This window comes from Leucoraja erinacea, chromosome 4 (genome assembly GCF_028641065.1).
Source record: "Leucoraja erinacea ecotype New England chromosome 4, Leri_hhj_1, whole genome shotgun sequence".
NCBI lineage: Eukaryota > Metazoa > Chordata > Chondrichthyes > Rajiformes > Rajidae > Leucoraja > Leucoraja erinaceus.
In genome coordinates this window covers 27,987,628-28,010,308 of record NC_073380.1, presented here as the reverse complement: position 1 = coordinate 28,010,308, position 22,681 = coordinate 27,987,628, and the positions used below count along the sequence as shown (strand labels likewise).

Sequence of the window (22,681 nt, the reverse complement as noted above, 5' to 3'; positions counted from 1 at the left end):
GCCTCGCCCGCCGAGTTTCACCAGCATTTATGTCTACCTTAAAAACGATAGAATCGCCCGACGAGTCACATAGTGCGTTGCATTGTTGCTTCCAGGGATCGCCACTAGGAGGCTTCTGTCATGATCCCCATAGTAATAGCAATTTAACAGTTTAACGCGCAGGGAGGTGGGCTTATATTCACGAGGCAAAGTTGCTTGCCAAGTCGGGCAAAATGCCAAGTCTTCCCGGTTGCCCGGCGGCACTTTGGGTGGCCAATGGCACCCGGGCAACCGCTAATTTTGAGTCCTGCTAATGATTCAACTTGAGGTATGAAATAAACTCCTGGCCAGCTTCTTTGGTAAATATGAAAATATTTTGCAGCATGAGAATTCAATTACTGTGGAAACCTGAATATATTTTAAATACAGCAAATATTATTTCAAATCCTACAAAATACAGTGTGTCTTTTAAGGTGACATTTTTTTGTGCATATTCGGGTCTCTACCCAAAAGGTCACTCATTCCTTCTATCCAGAGATGCCGCCTGTCCTGCTGAGTTACTCCAGCCTTTTGTGTCCAACTTTACTGTTTAAGAGTTCTTTTGTAACTGGGGAAAAGGGTTTGAGTTACCACATTGTTCAGCTGCTTAGAGCAGTAGTATCTAAAAAGAACATTCCTTTTCATTTGAATTTTCAACTAAGACAGGCACAAGAGACTGCAGATGCTGGAATCTTGAGTAAAATACAAACTGCTGGAGCAACATTTGCAGAGAGTAATAGACAGACAATGTTTTGAGTTGAGACCCTTTTTCTAAAGATGTTCTTCCAGCAATTAACCTGGCATGAAGTAGCAAATTGCTTGGGTCCTGGGTTTTCCGTTTCCAGAATCAAAAATTATATTGAAATGATAAGGTATTTCTTATCCAAAGGCATTGTCCCTCTTTAAAAAAAAAGAGGCCTTTTTCCTGTTCCGATTCAATCATCAGTACTGCACGCAGCACATCCCACCTGATGATTCAGCTGTGCTTCAAGATCTTCTTGTTTTGCATCTTTAAGCACGAATTCTTATTATGTAAAAAGTGATGAAGATACTGGGAATTCCTGAATTTATCAACATTTATCTGGGATAAAGTAATTGATGTAATGGATAAAAAGGACACAATGCCGGAGTAACTCAGCGGGTCAGGCAGTCTTCCTGGAGAACATGGATGGGCGATTTTTGGTGTCAGGATCCTTCTTCAGACTGTCGAAGACTGTAGTTGTCTAGCAGAAAGTGATGAATTAGAACATAAGAAGATATTGACAGAAGGATATTATTATGAACCTGTGTTGGGGAGAAATGTTATTTGATGATAGGGAGTTAATACTGGGACTTTGTTTCCACCTCAGGAGTTGATCGGATCAACAGAGAATCGTGCTGATTGTCATGATAGCAGTGCTCAATTGTTGGATCATGATTAAGCTGGTTTCTTGCACTGCTGCTGAAAATTAGATCTGTAGCCCTTACATAGACAGAAAACCTTTGCGATTTAGCAATGCAGCTCTGGCCTTTCCCTGGGAGTCCCTAGTTGAGTTTTATTTTGGAGGTTGATGGTGCAGTAATTATTGAAGAGGAAGTGAATTTGCTGATTTCACCATTGTTTGCACAATATACCAGCCAACAAGGATTTGGATGAATGGCAACATGGCCTGCCAAACTCACTTGGAAACATAGCATGATAATATCCTAGTTAATAATGGAATATTTTATGTATTTTATTAAGTAAAGATTAATTTGACTTCTTTGGGTTTTGGGTTCTGAGTAAATGAAAGCTTTGAAATTTGGGTTTTGTAGAAGGGCTGGGTAATCAGAAAATTGGAGGCCGGCATTCAAACTGCATCCAAGCTGCTTCCTGTTGTGCCCAAGCAAAAGATATTGACAATGGTGAGAGTGGATGTACTTCCTGAGAAGGTTCTGACTTCTGTAAACAAGCCTAAAAAGAGGATAAGCTTTCTGAAACGTTGGAAGTTTCTGTATACAGAAACTTCTGTGGGCAATTGATAAAGATCCTTACATTGTTTAAGAAGGTACTGCAAACGATAGACCTTTGACTAACTTCTTGTTATTTGGGGGTTTTGTAACTAAAGTTTGTGATCAATATAACCATAGAATGAGAAGTATTGTATTAGTGACAAGCATGCTTTGAATTGGTAGAGCAGTGATTGGTATGTTAGACGTCATTTCTACAACTCTGTATAAACATGTGACTATGTTTCCGAAATACTATAAAAAGATGCTGTATGTCTTCATTCAGTAGAATGATGGCCTAGGAGGAGTTAAGTATCTGCTGTATGCTTGACTTTGTATCTCCTAGCACTCTCGCTGGCTAAATGATCAGTAAAGCTTGTGTTGGTTTTACCTAACTTATTGTAAGTTGGCTATTTTAAGTAAATGAACCTTAACAAGCAGACTTGTAAAAACAACACCCTGTGGTGCCTTTGCAACTGTGATTTACCAGTAAGTGGAGGCGGGATGTTGGGTTGAATGAATGAAAATTGTTGGTTGAATGAATGGGTTGGTTGATCCATTGTAATTTAACCCTGCCAGAGTAATGCCTGGAGCTTTGTGTGAAATATTCTTATTCCCACTTTATTTGGGGTATTTACAGAGATGAAAGAAGGGGTGGTATATTCTTCCAAGGTTTTTGGAGTTAAGCTTTAAGTATATAAACAGTCAGTATTAAACATTTACGCTATATGTATTGTCTTTCAGTTTCTTGTGGGGATGCATTTAGTTCCCGTGCATAATCTCATAAAGGGAAAAATAGATATCTACTTTTTTTCTTTGAGGACTAGTGGATATGTATTAGACCATAAGACATAGGAGCAGAATAAGGCATTCAGCCCATTGAGTCTATTGTGCATTTGATCAATTCTGATTTATTTTCCCCTCTCAACCCCATTCTCCTGTCTTCTCCCGTAACCTTTGCCACCTTTACTAATTTAAAACCTTTCAATCTCCGCTTGAAAAATACCCAATATCGGCCTCCACAGCCATCTTTGGTAATGAATTCCACAGATTCATCACCCTCTGACTAATTTGCCATTCCTCCCCATCTCCATTCTAAAAGTATGTCCTTTTATTCTGAGCCTGTGCCCTTTGGTTCTGAACTCTCCCATTGCTGGAAACATTATTTTCATGTCCAGTCCATCTGGGACTTTCATTATCTGGTAGGTTACGTCGACTGCCGCACTGACCTCTCCACTAACGATGCCGGATAATCTCCGGAGTCCTCCATGATGCTGACCCAGCCCCAGGCTCTGTCGACTCGTGGCGTGTTGACCCCGACCTCAGCCGCGGGCTCCACCGACCCAGGCTCCGACAGCCAGGTGCTCCGTCAGCCTTGGTCTCCGACCAAGGTCGCGGGCTTCGACCTAGGCTGCGGGCTTTGACCCGTGGGGGTTCGGCCTCAGCTACTCCACGGCCCCTCGGGAGGCATTCTTTGCCTCTCTCCCGACCTGTTCAAGTCTTTCTATAGACTCCCTGTCTCCTCAACACTACCTGACTCTCCACATATATTTACACTCTTTGCCTTCTGTCAGTCAGCCAATCTTTTATCCATTATAGCACCTTGTTGGTTCCTATCTTGTTAAGCAGCCTTGCGATAGGCACCACACCAGCAACCTTCTGAAAATCCATGTAAACATCATTCACTGACTCCTTTGTCTGTCCTGCTTGTTACTGCCTCAAAGAATACCAACAGATTTGTCAGGCAAGATTCCCCTCCCCCTTAACATACAGTGCCCTCCATAATGTTTGGGACAAAGACCCATCATATATTTATTTGCCTCTGTACTCCACAATTTGAGATTTGTAATAGAAACAAAATCACATGTGGTTAAAGTGCACGTTGTCAGATTTTATTAAAGGGTATTTTTATATATTTTGGTTTCACCGTATAGAAATTACAGCTGTGTTTATACATGGTCCCCCCATTTCAGGGAACCATAATGTTTGGGACACAGGGCTTCACAGGCGTTAGTAATGGCTCAGGTGTGTTTAAATGCCTCCTTAATGCAGGTATAAGAGAGCTCTCAGCACCTAGCCTTTCCTCCAGTCTTTCCATCACCTTTGGAAACTTTTATTGCTGTTTATCAACATGAGGACCAAAATTGTGCCAATGAAAGTCAAAGAAGCCATTATGAGACTGAGAAACAAGAAAAAAACTGTTAAACTGTGTTATTTTTTCAATCTAAAGTCAACGCCTCAAACGCTTGTAGCTGTTGAAATCGATTCTTTATTCAGCTAAGACGAGTCTCTGAACCTTCCAACACAGAGCTGGAAGCTCTGGGGCGGGTCCAGAGAATTTAGTAACTTTGATACATACTCATGGCATTTATATAGGTATTAGACATTTCAGATACAGAGGGTATGACAAACTAGTTTGCCCGTGGTTTAACTTTGTTTAGAATTATTTTATTTCAACACACCAAAACTACAATAGGCTCAATTATCAAAGACCACTTCTCAAAATATGATACACACATATAATACAATGATCACACCAGTCATACAAACAAACACACTTTCCATACCAAGAAGAAAGATATTTCTATAAATCTAAAAGTCTAATGTTTACAGTCCTACTAAGACACAATACATTTCATAAATGGTTTCACTACAATTTTACACAATTTAAAATACCATTAGCTATGTATTAAAAACATTAATTATATGAGTTCGCCGAACTCCCAACTATAAAGCATACATGGGTCGTAAATCTGTCAACTTAATTGATAAGTGTTTTGTGCCAGGATACAGCTTCATTCTGCATTACAGCCTCCCTTTCCTGCTATCTCTGGGAGATGGATTTTCAATCTCTGCAAGGTCTTTTACAAATATTATAGAACACAGGGTAAATTTACTTCAGACCATTACCTCAAAAGTACAGCTTCTCGATCCCTTATCTCAACCTCATTATAATTTAACATAACCAAAGCTAACCACAGAGTCTATTATCCCTCAGCCTTGAATTCTGTCAGAGACCGTATTCAGCTATCCATTCTTCAACACAAAATCATATCAAATACAATTTCCTCCAGCGTTATAATTGCCTCTAAGCTATGCAGGTTCAGATTAGCGTTTCTATGTTTTGATTCATCTGTTCGCTGTATGTGTTTCTTTGTACTTTTTTTCTTTAGGATACATGTGTTTCTGAAAGCCTTAAGCTTTTCTCTTGCAAATTACGTAGCTTATATAAAAGTCACTATCCGAGTGGTTCTATTGTATAATATTTCCTCAAAACTGTTAGAGACATCAGCCGAACCTTAGGCTTACCAACATCAACTGTTTGGAACATCATTAAGAAGAAAGAGCACTGGTGAGCTTACTAATCGTAAAGGGACTAGCAGGCCAAGGAAGAGCTCCACAGCTGATGACAGAAGAATTCTCTCTATAATAAAGAAAAATCGCCAAACACCTGTCCGACAGATCAGAAACACTCTTCAGGAGTCGGGTGTGGATTTGTCAATGACCACTGTCCGCAGAAGACTTCATGAACAGAAATACAGAGGTGACTGCAAGATGCAAACCACTGGTTAGCCGCAAAAATAAGATGGCCAGGTTACAGTTTGCCAAGCAGTACTTAAAGGAGCAACCACAGTTCTTGAAAAAGGTTTTGTGGACAGATGAGGAAGAATAACTTATATCAGAGTTATGGCAAGAGCAAAACATGGATGAGAGAAGGAACTGCCCAAGATCCAAACCATACCACCTCATCTGTAAATCACGGTGGTGGAGGTGTTATGGCCTGGGCATGTATGGCTGCTGAAGGTTCACTTATCTTCAATGATTATACTGATAGTAGTAGCATAATGAATTCTGAAGTGTATAGACACATCGAATTTGCTCAAGTTCAAACAAATGCGGGCACCTCAACAAGGCCCAGACAAAGTACAGTGCTTTCGACCGCGAGCACCTGGCTCTGTACTTGGCGGTGCGCCACTTCCGTTACTTCTTGGAGGGCCGCCCATTCACCGCTTACACAGACCACAAGACGCTCACATTTGCCCTGGCAAAGGTTTCCGACCCCTGGTCCGCAAGCCAGCACCGGCAGTTGGGGTACATCTTCGAATACACCACCTCCATCCGCTACATCAAGGGGAAAGAGAACCGGGTGGCCGACGCGTTGTCCCACCCCGCCGTCTACGCCGTTTCGAGGTAGCGCCCAGAATTGACTATTTAGCCCTGGCGTAGGCTTAGCTTATGGACAGTGAGATGCCCGCCTACCGGACTGCCGTCTCCGGCCTTCGCCTTGAGGATGTCCCTCTCGGCCCTGGAGGAGCAACGATCCTCTGCGATGTTTCGTCCGGTCAGCCGTGCCCCATCGTCCCTGCCACCTGGCGCCGGAGAGTTTTCAACATGATCCACGGGCTGGCTCACCCATCCATCCGGGCGACGATGGCACTTGTGGCTGCTCGGTTCATGTTGCACGGCCTGCGCCACCAGGTTGGCCACTGGGCCCGGACCTGCATTCTTTCCAGACGGCGAAAATCCAGCGTCATGTCCGGGCGCCCCTCCAGGAGTTTGGTCTACCACACCGGCGTTTCGACCATCTACACGTGGACATTGTGGGGCCTCTCCCACCGTCCCGGGGCATCACCCACCTCCTCACGATGGTGGACCGCTTCACGCGATGGCTGGAGGCCATACCACTGGCCGATAACTCAGTGGCTACATGCGCTCGTGCGTTGTCCGCGCACTGGATTGCTCGCTTTGGGGTGCTGGCGGACATCTCCTCGGACCGGGGGCCACAGTTCACTTCTGAGCTGTGGTCGGCCATGGCTCAATTGTTGGGTGTGCGGCTGCACCACACCATGGCTTATCACCCGCAGGCAAATGGCCTGGTGGAGAGGTTCCACCAGCAGCTCAAGGCAGCGCTGAAGGCGCGACTCTTCAGCCCGGACTGGATGGATGAACTGCCATAGGTCTTGCTGGGCATGGGGGGCGGGCCGGAAGCCATGCCGATTGACCGCTTGAAGCAGGCACATTTGGACATTGACCAGCCAGTGCTGGTTGCCCAGCCTCGGCTGCGAGGTCGCCCCCCTTCGCGACTCCCTCCACCTGTCCTTCCGCCTGTCCCTCGACCTGTGCCTCCGCCAGCCCCTTAGTTGTACGCCCGCCAGTGCGTTTCGTGCCTCTGGCTCTGGGGGGGGGGGGGGGGGGGGGGGGGTTCCTGTGGCAGCTCCACTATCAAACCCCTCGGCATGGGAATGGATGAGTCTGGAGGCGGCCCCTAGCTAGAGGAATATAGGGCAGGGGTTTAGGTGCCGTCTTTCTCTTTCAGACTCGTCTGGTCAGGAGAAGGACAGCGATTAAAAATACCTCCCAAAACACCTGGCTCCTCGCCTTCTTTTCGGGATTATCATCGCGCTACAACATGTGATTTTTCTTTTCTATTACAAATCTCAAATTGTGGAGCACAGAGGCAAATAAATAAATGATGGGTCTATGTCCCATACATTATGGAGGGCACTGTAACCATGCTAACTTTGGCCTATTTTATCACGTTCTTCCAAATGCCCGGAAACCTGATCCTTAATAATTGACTCTAAAATTTTACCAATCACAGAAATTAGATTAATTGGCCTATAATTTCCTTTCTTTTTCCTTTTAATCAGTGGTTCACGTTTTGTATCTATACCATCGGACATTTAATCTTAGGGATCACTATACCATGTGGCTGCATGACTTGGTCTTTTTAAATTTTGACAGTTTCATTTTTAGTTGCTATCAGAGTTGGTAACTTCTCGTTTTATTCTTATTTTCGGCACCGCCAGGGAATGCAGCATTTATTGCTGATCTCTAAATTCTGGCTTTTTGTATATTTAACATAATTTGTTTGCAACTTGGTGAAGATTTTGATTAATGTAAATCACCGTTGGTTTTTAATTTTTTTTCTTTCTTTCCTGTATAACTCATAGAACCACAGAAGAAAAGCCAGTTATGGCTGAAGTTCTGCCTCATGGAATATTGGAAATTTGTGTAGTTGTGGGAGCGTCACATGAAAAACTGAAGGAAATTTGCCAGGCAAGTTATTTTTTCATTTGAAAATTGTTTCTGATGATAATTATTAAACAGTGGTGAGTAACCTATTCCTGGTCAATGAGGATCATATTTTCACTCTTATGTTGGAGGTGCCTGATAGCATGAGGATGGCTTTCCTGTATATTTTTTTACAATGCTTCTGATAGTTGCTCGTTATAATTGTGTTCAATGATCAAGATTTATAACACAATTTTGAATTGTACTTTCCCTATATCCCTCTATTAGTTTAAAATCAATATTTCTTTAATAGCAATTCAAATTGTTTGAAAGCTCAATTCATAGGATAATTAAGTTGTTATTTTGTTAGTAAAGTTATTTTTGATAGTCTGCATTTGTTGTAGCAAATGCTACAGCAGCCAATTATTCATTCTGTGCACTCAGAGCAACAAAACCCAGGACAGTAAACCCCCCTAATAACAGACCATGGGGGGGGGGGGAAAGAAATGATGTCCGTTATTGTATGTAGTTGAAACAAAGAACTGCAGATGATGGTTAATACACAAAAGGAGACAAACTGCTGGAGTAACTCAGTGGGTCGGGTAGCATCTCTGGAGAACATGGATAGGTGACATTGGGACCCTTCTTCGAACTGATACTGTCTGCTGAGTTACTCCAGCACTTTATGTTTCACCTTAAAACTAGGCGCTGATGCCACTGTCCCTACCAAATAGCCCTTCTTTACCGGTTCATGCGGCTATTGTTGCGGCTCACATTGTAGCCCCTGGCCGCTACCAATGACGTGACGTGTTCAGTCACTGTGGGGCTCCTTCCCCTCTCACCAGCTGCCGTTTGTTCCTTCACTTTGTCCGCTCCAATGCTATTGCTACCTCCTCCTTTCCCCGTGGCTTTGTCCACTTCACTGCCGCCTCCTCCTTCTCCACTGCAATCGCCAACATCTTCCAATGTGGGGTATGTCGGTGACTCTGGGGGAGAGGATGAAGGAGGTGGCAATGGAGGGGGGGGGGGGGGTGGGTGGGGGGGGGGGGGGGGGGGGGGGGAGGGGGGTGGGGGTGAGAGAAGAGAAAGAGAGAGGCCGAGTGGACAAAGCGGCCAACAGGAAGAAGCAGCAGCAGGTGAGAGGGAAGAGAGCCCCACGGTGACTGAGCACGTCCTGTCGGTAGCAACAGACCAAAGAAAGCATTGTCCCCTGGGGCTACAATGTGAGCTGCAACAACGGCCATGTCAACCAGACCGAGCAGTGGGTGAAGAAGGGCTTGTTTGTGCACCTTGCAACATGTGGATGGCGTTGGAAGCCGGGACAGTAAGTGGAATGGAGGCAGTGCGAGCTGGGGGTGGAGTCGGTAGATGCTTCCACATCGCCATGATCATATTGAATGGCGGTGCAGGCTCGAAGGGCTGAATGGCCTACTCCTGCACCTATTTTCTATGTTTCTATAACTAAAATCTGTTATAAAGAGGTCCATTAAAATGAGGATTGACTACTTTTTTTAAAAAAAAAAGGGTTTATTAACACCTGACCAAGGTGGCTGCACATTGTAGTCAGAAATCCTACACGTTGATTGATATCAGAGTTGTAGCTGTGAGTAGCTTTTCCTTAAGAACATTGAAAGTTTTCTCACATTCCTTTGCACAGGAGGAGTCTATAAAATCAGGCTATACCTGCCTAAACCTCGAAAGACTCAAGGCAATAATATGTAATATGTAAGATCCAGAAATAATCTTAAAGATAAAACACCCTTGGGCATCGGTAACTCCTGTACTACCTCTTTCTATGCTCCTTGGTCTTAACATGAGCGCCTAATACCGTGTAGGATGGACCTGCAGATGCTGGTTTAAACCGAAGATAAACACAGTGTTGGAGTAACTTTGTTGCAGCATCTCTGGAGGGAAGGAATGGGTGATGTTCTTCAGACTGGCTTACATTCAGACAATATTCATGCCACTGGGTTGTAAGCTGCCCAAGTGAAATATGGGATGCTGTTCCTCCACTTTGCGTTTAGCCTCACTCTGAAAATGAAGGAGGCCTACGACAGAAAGGTGGGAATGGGAAGAGGAATCAAAATGTTTGGCAACCAGGAGATCAGGTCCAGGCAGACTAAGCAAAGGTGTTCAGCGAAAAGATTGCCCAGTCTACATTTGGACTCAACGAGGTTCACATCTTGAACAACACATACAGTAGATGAGGTTGGAGGAGGTGCAAATGAACCTCTGCCTAACCTGAAAGGACTGTCCGGGCCCCTCGACAGGTGGGACAGGTGTCGCATCTCCTGAGGTTGCAGGGGAAGGTACCTGTGGAGGGGGTGGTTTGGATGGGAAGGGATGTTAACCAGAGAGTTGCGGAGGGAACGGACTCTGCAGAAGGTGGAGATCGGTAGATGTGACTATTGTTGGGATCCTGTTGGAGGTGGTGAATATATATATATATATGTGAAGAGCAAAATATCATCCATGTATTGCATCAACTTCTCCCTTCTCAGAAATTTCTTCTCTATACTTTGATATTTCATTGGCAAAAAATCTATGGTCTATTACGGACCCTTCTGGCAGACAAGTACAAGTGTACTGCTGCCCCCTTGTGGTGGAGAAGCCCAGTGTACTCCTAAACCTTAACGGTAAAGGCAAATTTGTATTGATTCTCTCTCATACGAATAGACCAAAACCTGTTAGAAATATCCAACACTATATACTGTATATTGCTTCTGAGTCTGATGTGCCCCTGATTAAGTCTACCCTAGTAGATGAGACACCCACTGAAATGATCTTGTTTATTAATTATTATTCTCTATGACCACCCAGTTTCCTAACAGGCCAAATCAGTTAGTTGCCTGTGTTGCCGGGTCTTAAAATCCCTTGGCCCATAGGGAACTTTGCTCTCATCCAGAAATCTCCTTCTTCAGAGAAATGGTATGGTTCCTATGGACCCTGTCAAAGGCTCTCTTATTGCTGCCTCTTAGCATTCTCTACTAAATTATTTTGGTGTGGCGAAAAACAACAGCGCCCCAACCTCTCCTGGAATAGAGTAGCTTTGGATTTCTTTACACTAATGCCCCTCAGTTTTATACTCTCTTTCTTAGGTTGCACTCAACGTTCCTTGCCCATCTAGCAGAACACACTGTTTGTCTCTGTCTTTCATGTGCATTGATTGACTAAATCTATCACAAAGCAATTTGCTTTCATACAGATTGATCCTAATGCTTAGGAAAGAGCTGCAGATGCTGGTTTAAATCGAAGATAGACACAAAATGCTTGAGTAACTCAGTGGGACAGGCAGCATTTCTGGAGAAAAGGAATGGGTAACGTTTTGGGTCGAGACCCTTGATCCTAATGCTTCTCATTCCATTTCATTAATGTAAATACCCACGTGCACATGAACAAAAATTGCTTATTCTCTAACCAGCATGTATCTTGCAAATCCTCCCAAAGCATAGAGAAATTGCATGTGAAATTCCTTTGTCCAATGGATATTTCCCTTTCTCCTACAATCAGATTCATGATTGGTCTTCCATGGCCATCACACCTGAGTGGCCACAGATATGAGAACTGGCTATTATGACCCATCATTGCACTTCCCCCATCTGTGCCTCATGCACACCCAAGTAGTAGATGGTTTCTAGATTCCCATCCTCTGAGTTCAATGGACATGTATACAGATGGTGAAAACTAGTCAAGGTTCTTAAAGCAGTACGACCTAGGAAATGTTTACAAAGACGGTTAAAAACCATGCAACACTGCAAATAATGTCACAAGATGTAATATGAAATTACTGAAGGTTTGACATAAACTGTTCAGGTTTGATATAAACTATTCTATTCCATTAGGACCTCCATGTTCATAGCTTAACTAGCTCGCGGTATGGATTCTTTTTTAAAGGGGTGGTTCCATTTGTAGGCTCTACAGATAGTTGGATCTAGACGAGAGAGAAAAATCGAGACATTAGTGAAGGAGAGGAGACAGTTAAGAAAGCAGTGGAGAAAGGCTACAGTTAATGAGAGAGAAGGAATTAATGTTTTGCAAGAAGACTTAAGAAATCGGTTAGCAATATTAAGGAGGGCAGAACACCTTAGCAGGAAGAGAAAGATAAAGGAGCGAGTCAGGTCAGCATTTTATAGGGATCCATTTAAATTTGTTAAAAGAATGTTTAGTCATGAAAAGAGTGGAAAGCTCAAAGCTTCAAAGGAAGAGTTAGAGGAATATTTAAAAAGGACATACTCAAATCCAGTAAAGAAAAGGGGAATGGGTTTCCCTGCAAATATACAACCCTTAGGAGAGATAGAGCATTAAGGGCCTGTCCCACTTAGGCTATTTTTTAGGTGACTACAGGTGACTAGGCTGTCGCCACATGGTCGCTGGGGTCTCGCCTGTGTGGTCAGGAGTAGACTCCTCAGTCGCCCAAAGACTCGTAGCGTCTTTCTGGTCGTCGCTGGATTTTCAACATGTTCAACATTTTGCGGCGACAGTGAGTTGACGACAATGAGCGTAGCTAGATTTCTCCTGACATAGGTGCTGTCGTAGGCTGTCACCAAGTGACGCAGGTTGTCGCCGGTGCTGATTTTGGTGAATTCCATTGGCGACTACCTACGTCAACCGTTGACAGGTACCGGCGACTGAATTGTCTTCAGTTGTCGCCGACAGGGTCGTAGCTTGTCGCGGGTGGACGTAGGTTGACTTCGGTTGTCATAGGTTGTCGCCTGTGTGGTTGTAGGTTGTCGTAGGTGTGGTCATAGTTGGACGTCTTATTGGATCGTCGGTTGTCGGTAGCTTGCCGTTAACTAGGTGGTAGGTTGTTGTAGCTTGTAGACATTTTCGTAGACATTGTCGTAGGGGGGGTCCAGTCGTCGGTTTTACGGAGACCTGCTACGACTATGACAGTCGCCTAAAAAATCGGCTAAATGGGACAGGTCCTTTAGTTAGAAATTTTGCCACCGAAGTGGAAGGAAGTGGATGCAGTAATAAGGCATGCAAAGGATTCTTCGGCACCAGGGCCAAATGGAGTCCCTTACTGGGTATATAAAGGTGCACCTGATATGCTTAGATTCTTGTGGAGGCTCTTGTGAATAGTTAGGGAGAAGCAAGTCATACCAACGCTTTGGCGTAGAGCAGGGGGAGTTTTCATTCCCAAGGAGAAAGAGCCTTCAGAGTTAATCGGTTTAGGCCTATATGTCTCCAAATATAGAAGGCAAAATTTTCTTTAGCATAGTGGCATGTGGCAAGTTATTTAGAAAGGAACAGGCTAATAGATACCACAGTGCAGAAAGCAGGAATCCCAGGTTTTGCAAGTTGCTTGGAACACATTAGTATAATATGGCACCAGATTCAGACAGCCAAGCTCAAGAGAAGAGATTTGCATGTTGTGTTTTTGGACCTGGCAAATGCGTTTGGCTCTGTACCACATTGTCTTATTTAGAGTGCTTTTGATTTCTTTAGAGTTCTAGGATCAATTTAGTGAAAGCATATTTCCAAGATGTCTGTATGTGTTTTGGTACAGCAGACTTCACAACAGCATGGCAGAGTCTAGAGATGGGCATTATGGCAGGGTGTACTATTTCCCCGTTAGCTTAACAATGGCAATGGAGCCAGTGATTAGAGCATCACAGTGGATCATCGGCAGGGAGACAGCAGGCCAGACTGTGCCTCCCTCCAATCAGGGCCTATATGGATCCCATGACCTTGGTGACCACAACAGTAGCTTTTACAAGAAGGTTATTATAGAAGATAAATTATAATCTTAAATGGGCTAGATTGAAAATTAAGCCTAGTAAGTCTTGGAGTATTTCTTTGACAAGAGGAAAGGTAGTAGAGAAAAGATTTTATGTAGATGAGGAAGCAATGCCATCTATAATGGAGAAACCAGTTCAAAGTTTGGGTAGGTGGTATAGCAGGAAGTTGGATGACGGAACAGGTTCAGCAACTTAGAAAATATGTTATTGACGGGTTAGAAACGATACAGAGTCAGGGCTTCCAAGTAAGTTGAAGTTGTGGTGTTTGCAGTTTGGGCTATTCCCTTGGTTAATGTGGCCATTGACAGAATATGAAGGTGCCAATTTCTAAGGTGAAAAGGTTAGAGAGATTGGTTAGTTCATATTAGGGAATGGTTTAGAGTTCTACAGTGTCTTAGTAATATGGCTTGAATGGGAAAGGTATTCTCCATTTACCATAGCCAAGCCTAACAGAGGAGTTTAAGTGTGCTAAGGTGAGGTTAGAGTTGAGATTATTAGGGAGCAAGGATACCTTGGTTAGTAATCTGGTGCCAAGTATAACTAGAGGGAGGAAGTGGAACTCAAAGCAGGCAACACAAGCAGCTCTGAGGCATACAGACATTGTTGGTAGGGTGCAGCAAGGGAAAGAAGGCTTAGGGCTCAGCACAGGGAAAACAATGTGGAGTAAGGCAGTTTTAGCAGAGAGGAGGAAATTGGTTGTAGAGCAGGTATGTCATCAGGAGGAAGCAATGAGATGTGTAAGAGCAGTCGCCCAGATTAAGCAGGAACAGTGGATGAACTGGGAAAGTGTAGAAAAGAGGAGGTTTAGCTGGAGGGACCTATGGTGCATGGAGATGGATCATGTAAGTTTCCTTGTAAGGTCAATTTATGATGTGCTTGTGCTGCCATCACCACAGAACCTCAAACAATGGGTGGGGTCCCGGCGAGTCCCCTGTGTTCAGAGGTGGCAACGTTGAGGCATAGTTTGGCATAGTCAGGATGTTAGACTAGTTTTATCTCAGGGTCGGTATACTTAGTGGCATAACCAGGTTGAAGTGCATAGCTGCAGCAGTTGAGAGGAGGAGAGCACAGGTGAATTCACTAGGTATCAGGACTGAGAGTGCAACAATTCATTTTGTCCGTGAGGGAGAGAAAAGTAGAGGAGGGAAGTTTTCAGACGGGTATGAGTTCGGCCAGTTATGGGGAGCCAATGATTGGGAGATGCAGGTAGATTTGGGATGAAAGCTTGTTGTTCCGCAGGAAATAACTAGTTTGAGGGCTGATATAGTGTAATGCTCAGTTAGTCGGCGGATAGTGTATTTTATAGATCTAATGGTACCTTGGGAGAACTTAGTGGATGAGGCTTATGAAAGGAAAAAGCTTAGATATGTAGTGTTGGCGGTAGAAGTTGAGCAACGAGGATGGAGAACAAGAGTACATCCGGGAGCGGTCGGTTGTTGAGGTTTCATAGCGAGATCAACCACATTGCTATTTGGAGATCTTGGAATTTATGGACAGAATATGCGTCAGGCTGTAAAGCAGATGTCGGAGGCAGCAGAGCAAGGTGGATTTGGTGGAGAAGCAATGGTGTTAGTTGGGGCAGAAAGAAAACGTACGACATGCAGTATATGTATTTCTTAGTAATTGTAGTCTGTGTAAGTGTATCCCGGTTTTATGCAAGGATGATATTCGTGATGTTACAAGTTTAATGATGGGCTAGGATAAGTGGAAGATAGGATGCAGATGTTTAGCATGTGTTAGAGTGAGTTATTTGGTAGATACTGGAAACATAGGTGGTGAGAGCAGGTATTGAAGGGGGTTGTTCTGGGGGGTTGAACCTTCCCGAGGTTTTCGTGGGCCTAACTCGATGAAACACCAGTGAAGGGAGGTGCACACTTGATAACCTTAATGATATACATGCATCTGTATGATCAGTTTTTTTTTAATGAGCTATTCAACATGTAGGTAGCTATTTATGGCATATGGAGTTGTCCTTGGCATAAGTTGGCATATTCAGTTAGATAGTTAGACAGTACTTTGGCTTTGGGCTTGGTTTTCTTAGTTGAGTGCTTATCCTGGAGTTATAGCACAAGTACTTTGTGTTTTATTTGTAATTCACGCTACTGTTTAAGTATTACATAATCTTTAACTCTAGATAATTTCTTTAACTCTAGATAATTTTAGACAGAAATCGCCATAGTTGCAATTTTCAAGCATAAAATCTTCCAACATATGCAGCAAGTATAGTTACGTATGGAGGGGCCGTTCAATCTACTTGATCCATCATGTCTATCCCAGCCCCCAACCAGGCAATTCAAACACTCCCATTATTCTATCGCCCTGCGATTTATTTCCATCCATGCCCTTTGCCTCCATGGTTTCCTCCCGCATTCCAAATGCATGTGGGTTCATAATTGGCCTCTGTAAATTGCCCCTTGTATGTAGGGAGTGGGTGCGCAAGTGGGATAACATAGAACATAGTATTCTTCCAACGCCACAGTTCCATCATTCGGCGAGGGGGGCCTGAACATCGGGCCACCGTTGCAGCGACTGCGGAGGCCTCAATCATGGGTAAACAAAGAGGAAGGTGACTGAACTTTGTTGCCTTCCCTCCCAGTGGGAAACTTTGATTCCGCTGTGTGGGGATGTTTATGTTAAATTCTATCGTGTGTTGTGCTCTTTTTATTCGTATGGCTGTATGGTAACTCAAATTTCACTGCATCAATTGGTGCATGTGACAATAAATATGAACTTGAACTTGAACTAGTGGGTGATTGATGGTCAGCATTCTTTCAGTGGGCCAAAGGGCCTTTTTCCATGTTGTATCTCTAAACTAAATTAAACTTCTCATAGTCCCCAGTTAAACACCCTTTTTGTTCACTCGGTACTGTTCGCAAGTAGCAAAGCTCTTGTTGACAAACAAAGAGAATTATTTGTGAAATGTATGTGGGGTTTATTTCCGGAAATATGTTTGTTATAATTGGAAAACCAGTTAATGATTGTACAGTGATTCCGATTAATTTAATTCTGTTATTTTCTTTTTTTTTAATTCCCCTGCTGCGCTAATGGAGTTTGAAGTTGTATCTCCTGATCATTAATCCAATAATCTATCCTATCCTCTTGTAAATATCATCGCAAAGAAAACAGCATTTAGTTTATGATTTAATGTCAACAATATTCATTGTCCTTTAGTCCTATCAGTTATACTTACTGTATGCTTGTATAGATCATTAGTTTCTTTCTCTCTTTTCAGGCATTCCCGAAAGATGGTATTCGATCACATTGTTACCTTAGCCCAGAGATTCGATCGGTTCATGTTCCCCCCTTTGTTAGTAAAGAGGACAGTCGTTTTGGTAATTCTGATCAAAGTTTTACGAGAATTTCTAGACGGCGTTCATTCAAAAAGAAAAAGGAATTGAAGCACACAAATCCTGCCGCAACCAATGCAAATGCAGGTCACATAGAGTCACAGAGTGAGGAGTTTAGCATTCCAAGTAACATAGATCTCCAAGGACTACCTCAATTATGTTTCCCAGGTAAGTTGTTTATATTTGAAGATCACTTTTATTCTCTTGAGCTCCTTGCCTTGCTTGGATGTAAAAATTTAACCCAAAATATGTGGCGTGCTGAGGTACATGTTCTTGTGTGCCTTCAAGACTTTGCATTGCCTCCACTTGTTTATTCTGCAGTTATAACCAAAGTTTATTTAGATAAAAATGACAGATTTTCTATTGTCTTGATAACATTACAGTTATGGTTTGAAAACAATTGGCAATCATGTGGGCATGAATTCATCCCCTCACGCTTCAGGAAGATAATAAATGGTTTTGCTGACAATAATGCTTGAAGAATAATTATACTTTGTAACAAACTGAACAAAAAAAATGAACCATCAGAATCCTTTTAGTCAAGCTGTAAATATTTTGAACAATGAGAAAAACCCATTGTTTAACTGTATGATTGATGGCACTTTTGCTCAGATTATATATATAAATTGTGAGTGTGTGTGCCAGGGGAGGGGTTTAATAAATCTGCCTAAGAATCATGCAGAATACTTTTTTCTTTAATTTATAGGAGAATTGCAAATAGAAACGGAAGCAAAGGAGGACCGCTATCATTTCTTGGTGTTCACAGATGTTTTTGGAACAAGGACTTATGGTGTGGCAGTACAGTTCTACAGGCTTATTGAGGTATATAAAATAAACTATAATTGGAGACATAAGGAATTGCGAATACTGCAATCTTGAGCAAAACAAAAAATGCAGGAGTAACTCAGTGGGTCAGGCAGCATCTGTGGAGAAAATTGACAGGCAAAGATTCATGTCGGGACCCGTCAGAATGTGAAGAAGGGTCCCAAGTTGAATTGTCATCTATCCATTTCCTCCATAGATGCTGTCTGGCCTGCTGAGTTAATCCAGCACATGGGTGATACTGTAATGATTATTTAATTTGGAAAAATGATATGTAGATTGTCAGTTGCAGATTTCCAGAGGAATTATCATTAGGCTATTTCTTATTTCCTCCAACGCTTTTCTCAAAATGACATGCAAAATTGATTATTTTCTTGTGTATAAATGGAATTAATAGTAAATTTTGTCTCACTATTTATGTGGTCCCACATTTTTAATTTTAGATTTCAAGCATCCTGCATAATTTTATTGATGTTTTTTGGTTAAAAACTGATATCGGGTTAGTTTAGTTTAATTTAGAGATACGGCGCGGAAACAGGCCCTTCGGCCCACCGAGTCTGCACTGACCAGCGGGCCCCACAGATTAACACTATCCTACACACACGAGGGACAATTTACACTTAAACCAAGCCAATTAACCTACAAATCTTTACGTCTTTGGCGTGAGGGAGGAAACTGAAGATCTCGGAGAAAACCCCCATAGTCACGGGGAGAACATATAATCTCCGTACAGACAGCACCTGTAGTTGGGATGCTGATCATGTTAATAGAGAATTATTGATGTTTGGTAAGGGTTGATAATATGAGAAAGGGCGGAGTAAACGGTAAAAAGTTATCACTTTTATGTATAAGTAAGGCATTCTTACAGGGAAAATAAACAACTGGGGTGATCTCACTAGTCTGATACCTGGTAATTCTTACAGATAAAACTGCAAATAAAATTTTGCAAAATATGCCAGCAAATGTTTTTAGATTATCAATTTTAAGTTTGGTAATAGAGCTATTAATTAGGTGCCGCAACATGATCTTTCCCCATATCTGTTAATATTTTTATTTTTCAGATTCGTTATGATTGACTATTCCTTTTTGGATTAAAAAAAATCCACCCCTATTCCTTTGCTATTTGCAGTTTAATTTTTTTTCTAATTACTGCCCACCGAAAGTTTTCCTGATTTTTATCCTTATCAAAAACGTTCCTTATTTTAAATATCTTTAACACATCTTTACAGTTTTATTTAGCAAATTTCCAGTCAAACTCTCTAAACGCCCTCTACATTTTGTTTTAATTTTAATAATTTTTCATCATTTATATTTACTAATTACCCCGATCACTGAGGTTGGTTTAACCCAGTAAAATATCACTTTAAAAAAATTAAGATATGGTACCCTTAACTGTTTTAATTGCATTTTCACTTCTCTCTTTTTATTTTCTGATGTCTGCTTGTGGTCTCAATTATTTAATTACCTCAGAAAAGGTTTGGAGTTACCACTATGACTAATTATGATAGAAAGTTCATGGTGGTCATGTTGTGAAAAGCTGAAAACAAGATATTTTTGGAACTGGGAGATATGTTGCAGTTGTAGACATAGAACTTAGAGACGTAAAGTGTTTTTTTGTAAGGATGAAAATTCAGGTTTCATTACTGGTAAGGATATCATGTACAATGAAAGTGAGTGATCTGGAGTATATTTATTGATCTGGCATAACTGACCTCTGATCTTTCCAGTAGTTATATTTCTCGGTATGCACATTTTGAGCTTGCTTTCTTTGGAATTATATATTTACACGCAATTGTCTAGTTTCTTTACATAAAAACATTTGCAACCATTTTAAAATACTGCTTGATGACCCCTCGAAGAATGGTAGTCTACAAGGCTGTGTCCAAATGTTAGGGAGTAGGATTAGCTGCAATCTTTGCTGTAAATTTCCATAATTCTATAAATGTTTTCTGCAATGTGCATGTTACACCATGCCCATGCCTCAGCCTCCTTCTTTGGCATTCTTTTCCTGGCATTCTATTTGGCATTTTATAAGGGTAGGTATATGATCTTTGACAATATTATATTAAGTTACCACTCATCTTCTCTCTTCTCTATAAAAAGTGTATTTTGTCTTTGACCTTTCCATATCCTTATTTCTACATTTTTTAGGGTTTTCCTTTACACCGATGAATACTTCATATTTGTTGCTTTTGGAGAAATTATGCTCTCTGTGGAAATTAATCCTGTGGGCATGAATGATTTTTATCCTTTGATATAAATTCCATTTAAGGAAAATATTCTGATGGGTAACACATATTCAGTCATAAATTCAGATTTATAATTCTATGAATTATTTTGTTGCAAAATAGACATTTCAATAAAGATGAGCTTTAGGATGAACAATGCATTCTTTATTTCCAGGAAGGAAACAGTTTCCAACATGGACAAACAAATTGGAATGTGCACAATCAAAGGATGTCTACACTGTATGCTCCCTTCAGTGTCTGTGTGATCTCCAAATTTCCTTATTATACAGCCTTTAAGGATTGTCTTTCCAGGTAAGCATGAGGAAATAGTTGCAATTTTAATTTTGAATTGAATTGAATTCACACCCTGTATATTTTAACTGCTGGGTGTGGCAAGATCCAGTTCAATAGAAAGACTTTTCTATCATTATTTGGCATACGTTTTATTTTATGCTCTGAATATTTTGAAAGATGGGATGGCATGGAAAAACAAAAAAAGCACATGTTTATGACTTAAACTGAAAATGTATTCTATTTTTGAGACAAAAGAGATTTCAGAAGCTGGAATCTTGACTAAAAAACAAACTGCTGGAGGAACTCAGCTGGTCAAGCAGAATGCTGGAAACTGTTCGACAAATGCGGCGCGACACAACAGCCTGTCTGTCTATTTTTTATTTTTTTGTCTAGTTAAATGTAGTTGTGTTTTTTAATACTGTTTTTAACTGTGTTTATGTGGGGGGGAGGGGGAAACTTTAAAAAATCTGCACGGGAGACCCGACCTTTTTCCTGTCGGGTCTCCGTTGTCGTTGGAGCCTAGTACCGTGGAGCGGCCTTCAGCCGGAACGACCTGAGGGCTCCAGTCGCGGAGCCTGCGGAGCTGCGGACTTACCATTGTGGGGCTGACCAGCCTCGAACCGTGGGGAGCGGTGGTGGCTCGTTGCTGCGGCCCGACCCCGGAGCTCGTAGGCTGCAGCTGCAGCCGCAGGTTCGGTGGACTGGGACATCGGGAGCTCGCGGGTCCGGGTGGGAGACCGCTTTCCGGAGCTCCCGCAACGCGACTTCTCCCGCCTGTGTTGCGGAGTTGGAACGACGCAGAGCGGGGCCGTGCATCGCCCGGCGCGGCTTTAATGGTCGTGGGACTTACCATCGCCCGCCTGGGACTTCAACATCGGGCTTCAACATCGGGAGAAAAATGGAGAGCAGGGGAGAGAAAATAATTTGCCTTCCATCACAGTGAGGAGGAGGTTCACTTTTTTTTTAATTTCAAAATAGACTTTATTCAATTGATAAATATATACAATTCATGAACCATTCGAACAAAAAATTCATCTGCCATTTTCGGAGACTATACAAATTTATTTCAGTACAATATTTTTACATTTGTCAAATGCCACCAAAACTGTCCCCCACCCGTGCCACTCTGTGGCCCCTGTCCAAGTAATAAATATATACAATGTGTGCACAGTTCGAAAATTCCATCCAACATTTTTGTAGGCTATAGAGATTGTTCAATACAGTTTATGTCTTTTAAATTCCACAAAAATGTCCCCCACCCGTGCCACTCATGTGGCCCCCTGGTGTGGGATACCTTCCCTTAATTTAATTTGAGGGGCGTCTCCACCATACCGTGCCCCCCATGTCCAGCAGCGGAAGGACCCTAGACTGTGGCCCTCCCCCACCGAGCCTTGGCGTTGGCTGCACCAAGCTTCAGCGAGTCCCTTAGCACGTACTCCTGCAGTCTGCAGTGGGCCAGTCGGCAACATTCCCTGATGGACATCTCGCTCTGCTGGGTGGTGAGCAACGCTCGGGCAGACCAAAGAGTGTCTTTCACCGAGTTGATGACCCTCCAGCAGCACTCGATGTCAGCCTCTGAATGTGTCCCTGGGAACAGTCCGTAAATCACAGAGTCCTCTGTGACGGAGCTGTTCGGGATAAATCGTTCAGGGAACCCTTTCATACTTCTCCAGACTCTTTTTGCAAATCCACACTCTGCAAAGAGGTGGGCAACCGTCTCCTCTCCATAGCAGCCGTCCCGAGGGCAGCGTGCGCTGGTAGTGAGGTTCCGAATGTGAGGGAGGATTTAACTGGGAGGGCTCCCCTCACCGCCAGCCAAGCCAGGTCTTGGTGCTTGTTGGTCAGTTCTGGCGATGAGGCATTTTGCCAGACAAGCTGGGCAGTCTGCTCTGGGAACCACGCCACCGGATCCATCGAGTCCTTTCCCTGAAGTGCCTGCAGGACATTCCGTGCTGACCACTGCCCGATGGACTTGTGGTCAAAGGTGTTGTTCCGGAAGAACCTTTCCACAGACGACAGCTGGGGCAGCAATGTCCAGCTGACTGGCACATTGGGTGGCATCTGCGCCAGGCCCATCCTTCGCAACACCGGTGACAGGTAGAACCTCAGCAGGTAATGACACTTGGTGCCCACGTGCCTTGGCTCTACACTCCGCCTGATGCAGCCATACACAAAGGTGGCTATCAGGGTGAGGGCGACGTTGGGCACGCTTTTACCCCCGTTGTCTGCAGACTTGTACATTGTGGCC

At 42.9% G+C, this 22,681-nt stretch overlaps 2 protein-coding genes across 6 annotated transcripts in view; one reads left to right on the top strand and one right to left on the bottom strand.

Moving 5' to 3' along the window:
* LOC129696035 (uncharacterized) overlaps positions 1-6,521 on the bottom strand; it is a 28,676-nt gene extending 22,155 nt beyond the window's left edge. Inside the window, exon 1 of the mRNA XM_055633444.1 lies at positions 6,400-6,521. Within this exon, the coding sequence (XP_055489419.1) occupies positions 6,400-6,521 (122 nt within the window). The remainder of the gene's footprint in view (positions 1-6,399) is intronic.
* LOC129696221 (DENN domain-containing protein 3-like) overlaps positions 1-22,681 on the top strand; it is a 92,827-nt gene that overhangs the window by 6,368 nt on the left and 63,778 nt on the right. For all 5 annotated transcript variants that reach the window (XR_008723289.1, XR_008723290.1, XM_055633896.1 and 2 more), the window contains exons 2-5: positions 7,941-8,046; positions 16,975-17,257; positions 17,796-17,911; positions 20,315-20,451. Coding sequence is in view for 3 of the 5 variants with exons in the window: in XM_055633896.1 (XP_055489871.1) it covers positions 7,963-8,046; positions 16,975-17,257; positions 17,796-17,911; positions 20,315-20,451 (620 nt within the window). In the remaining 2 variants the exon portion in view is untranslated. The remainder of the gene's footprint in view (positions 1-7,940; positions 8,047-16,974; positions 17,258-17,795; positions 17,912-20,314; positions 20,452-22,681) is intronic.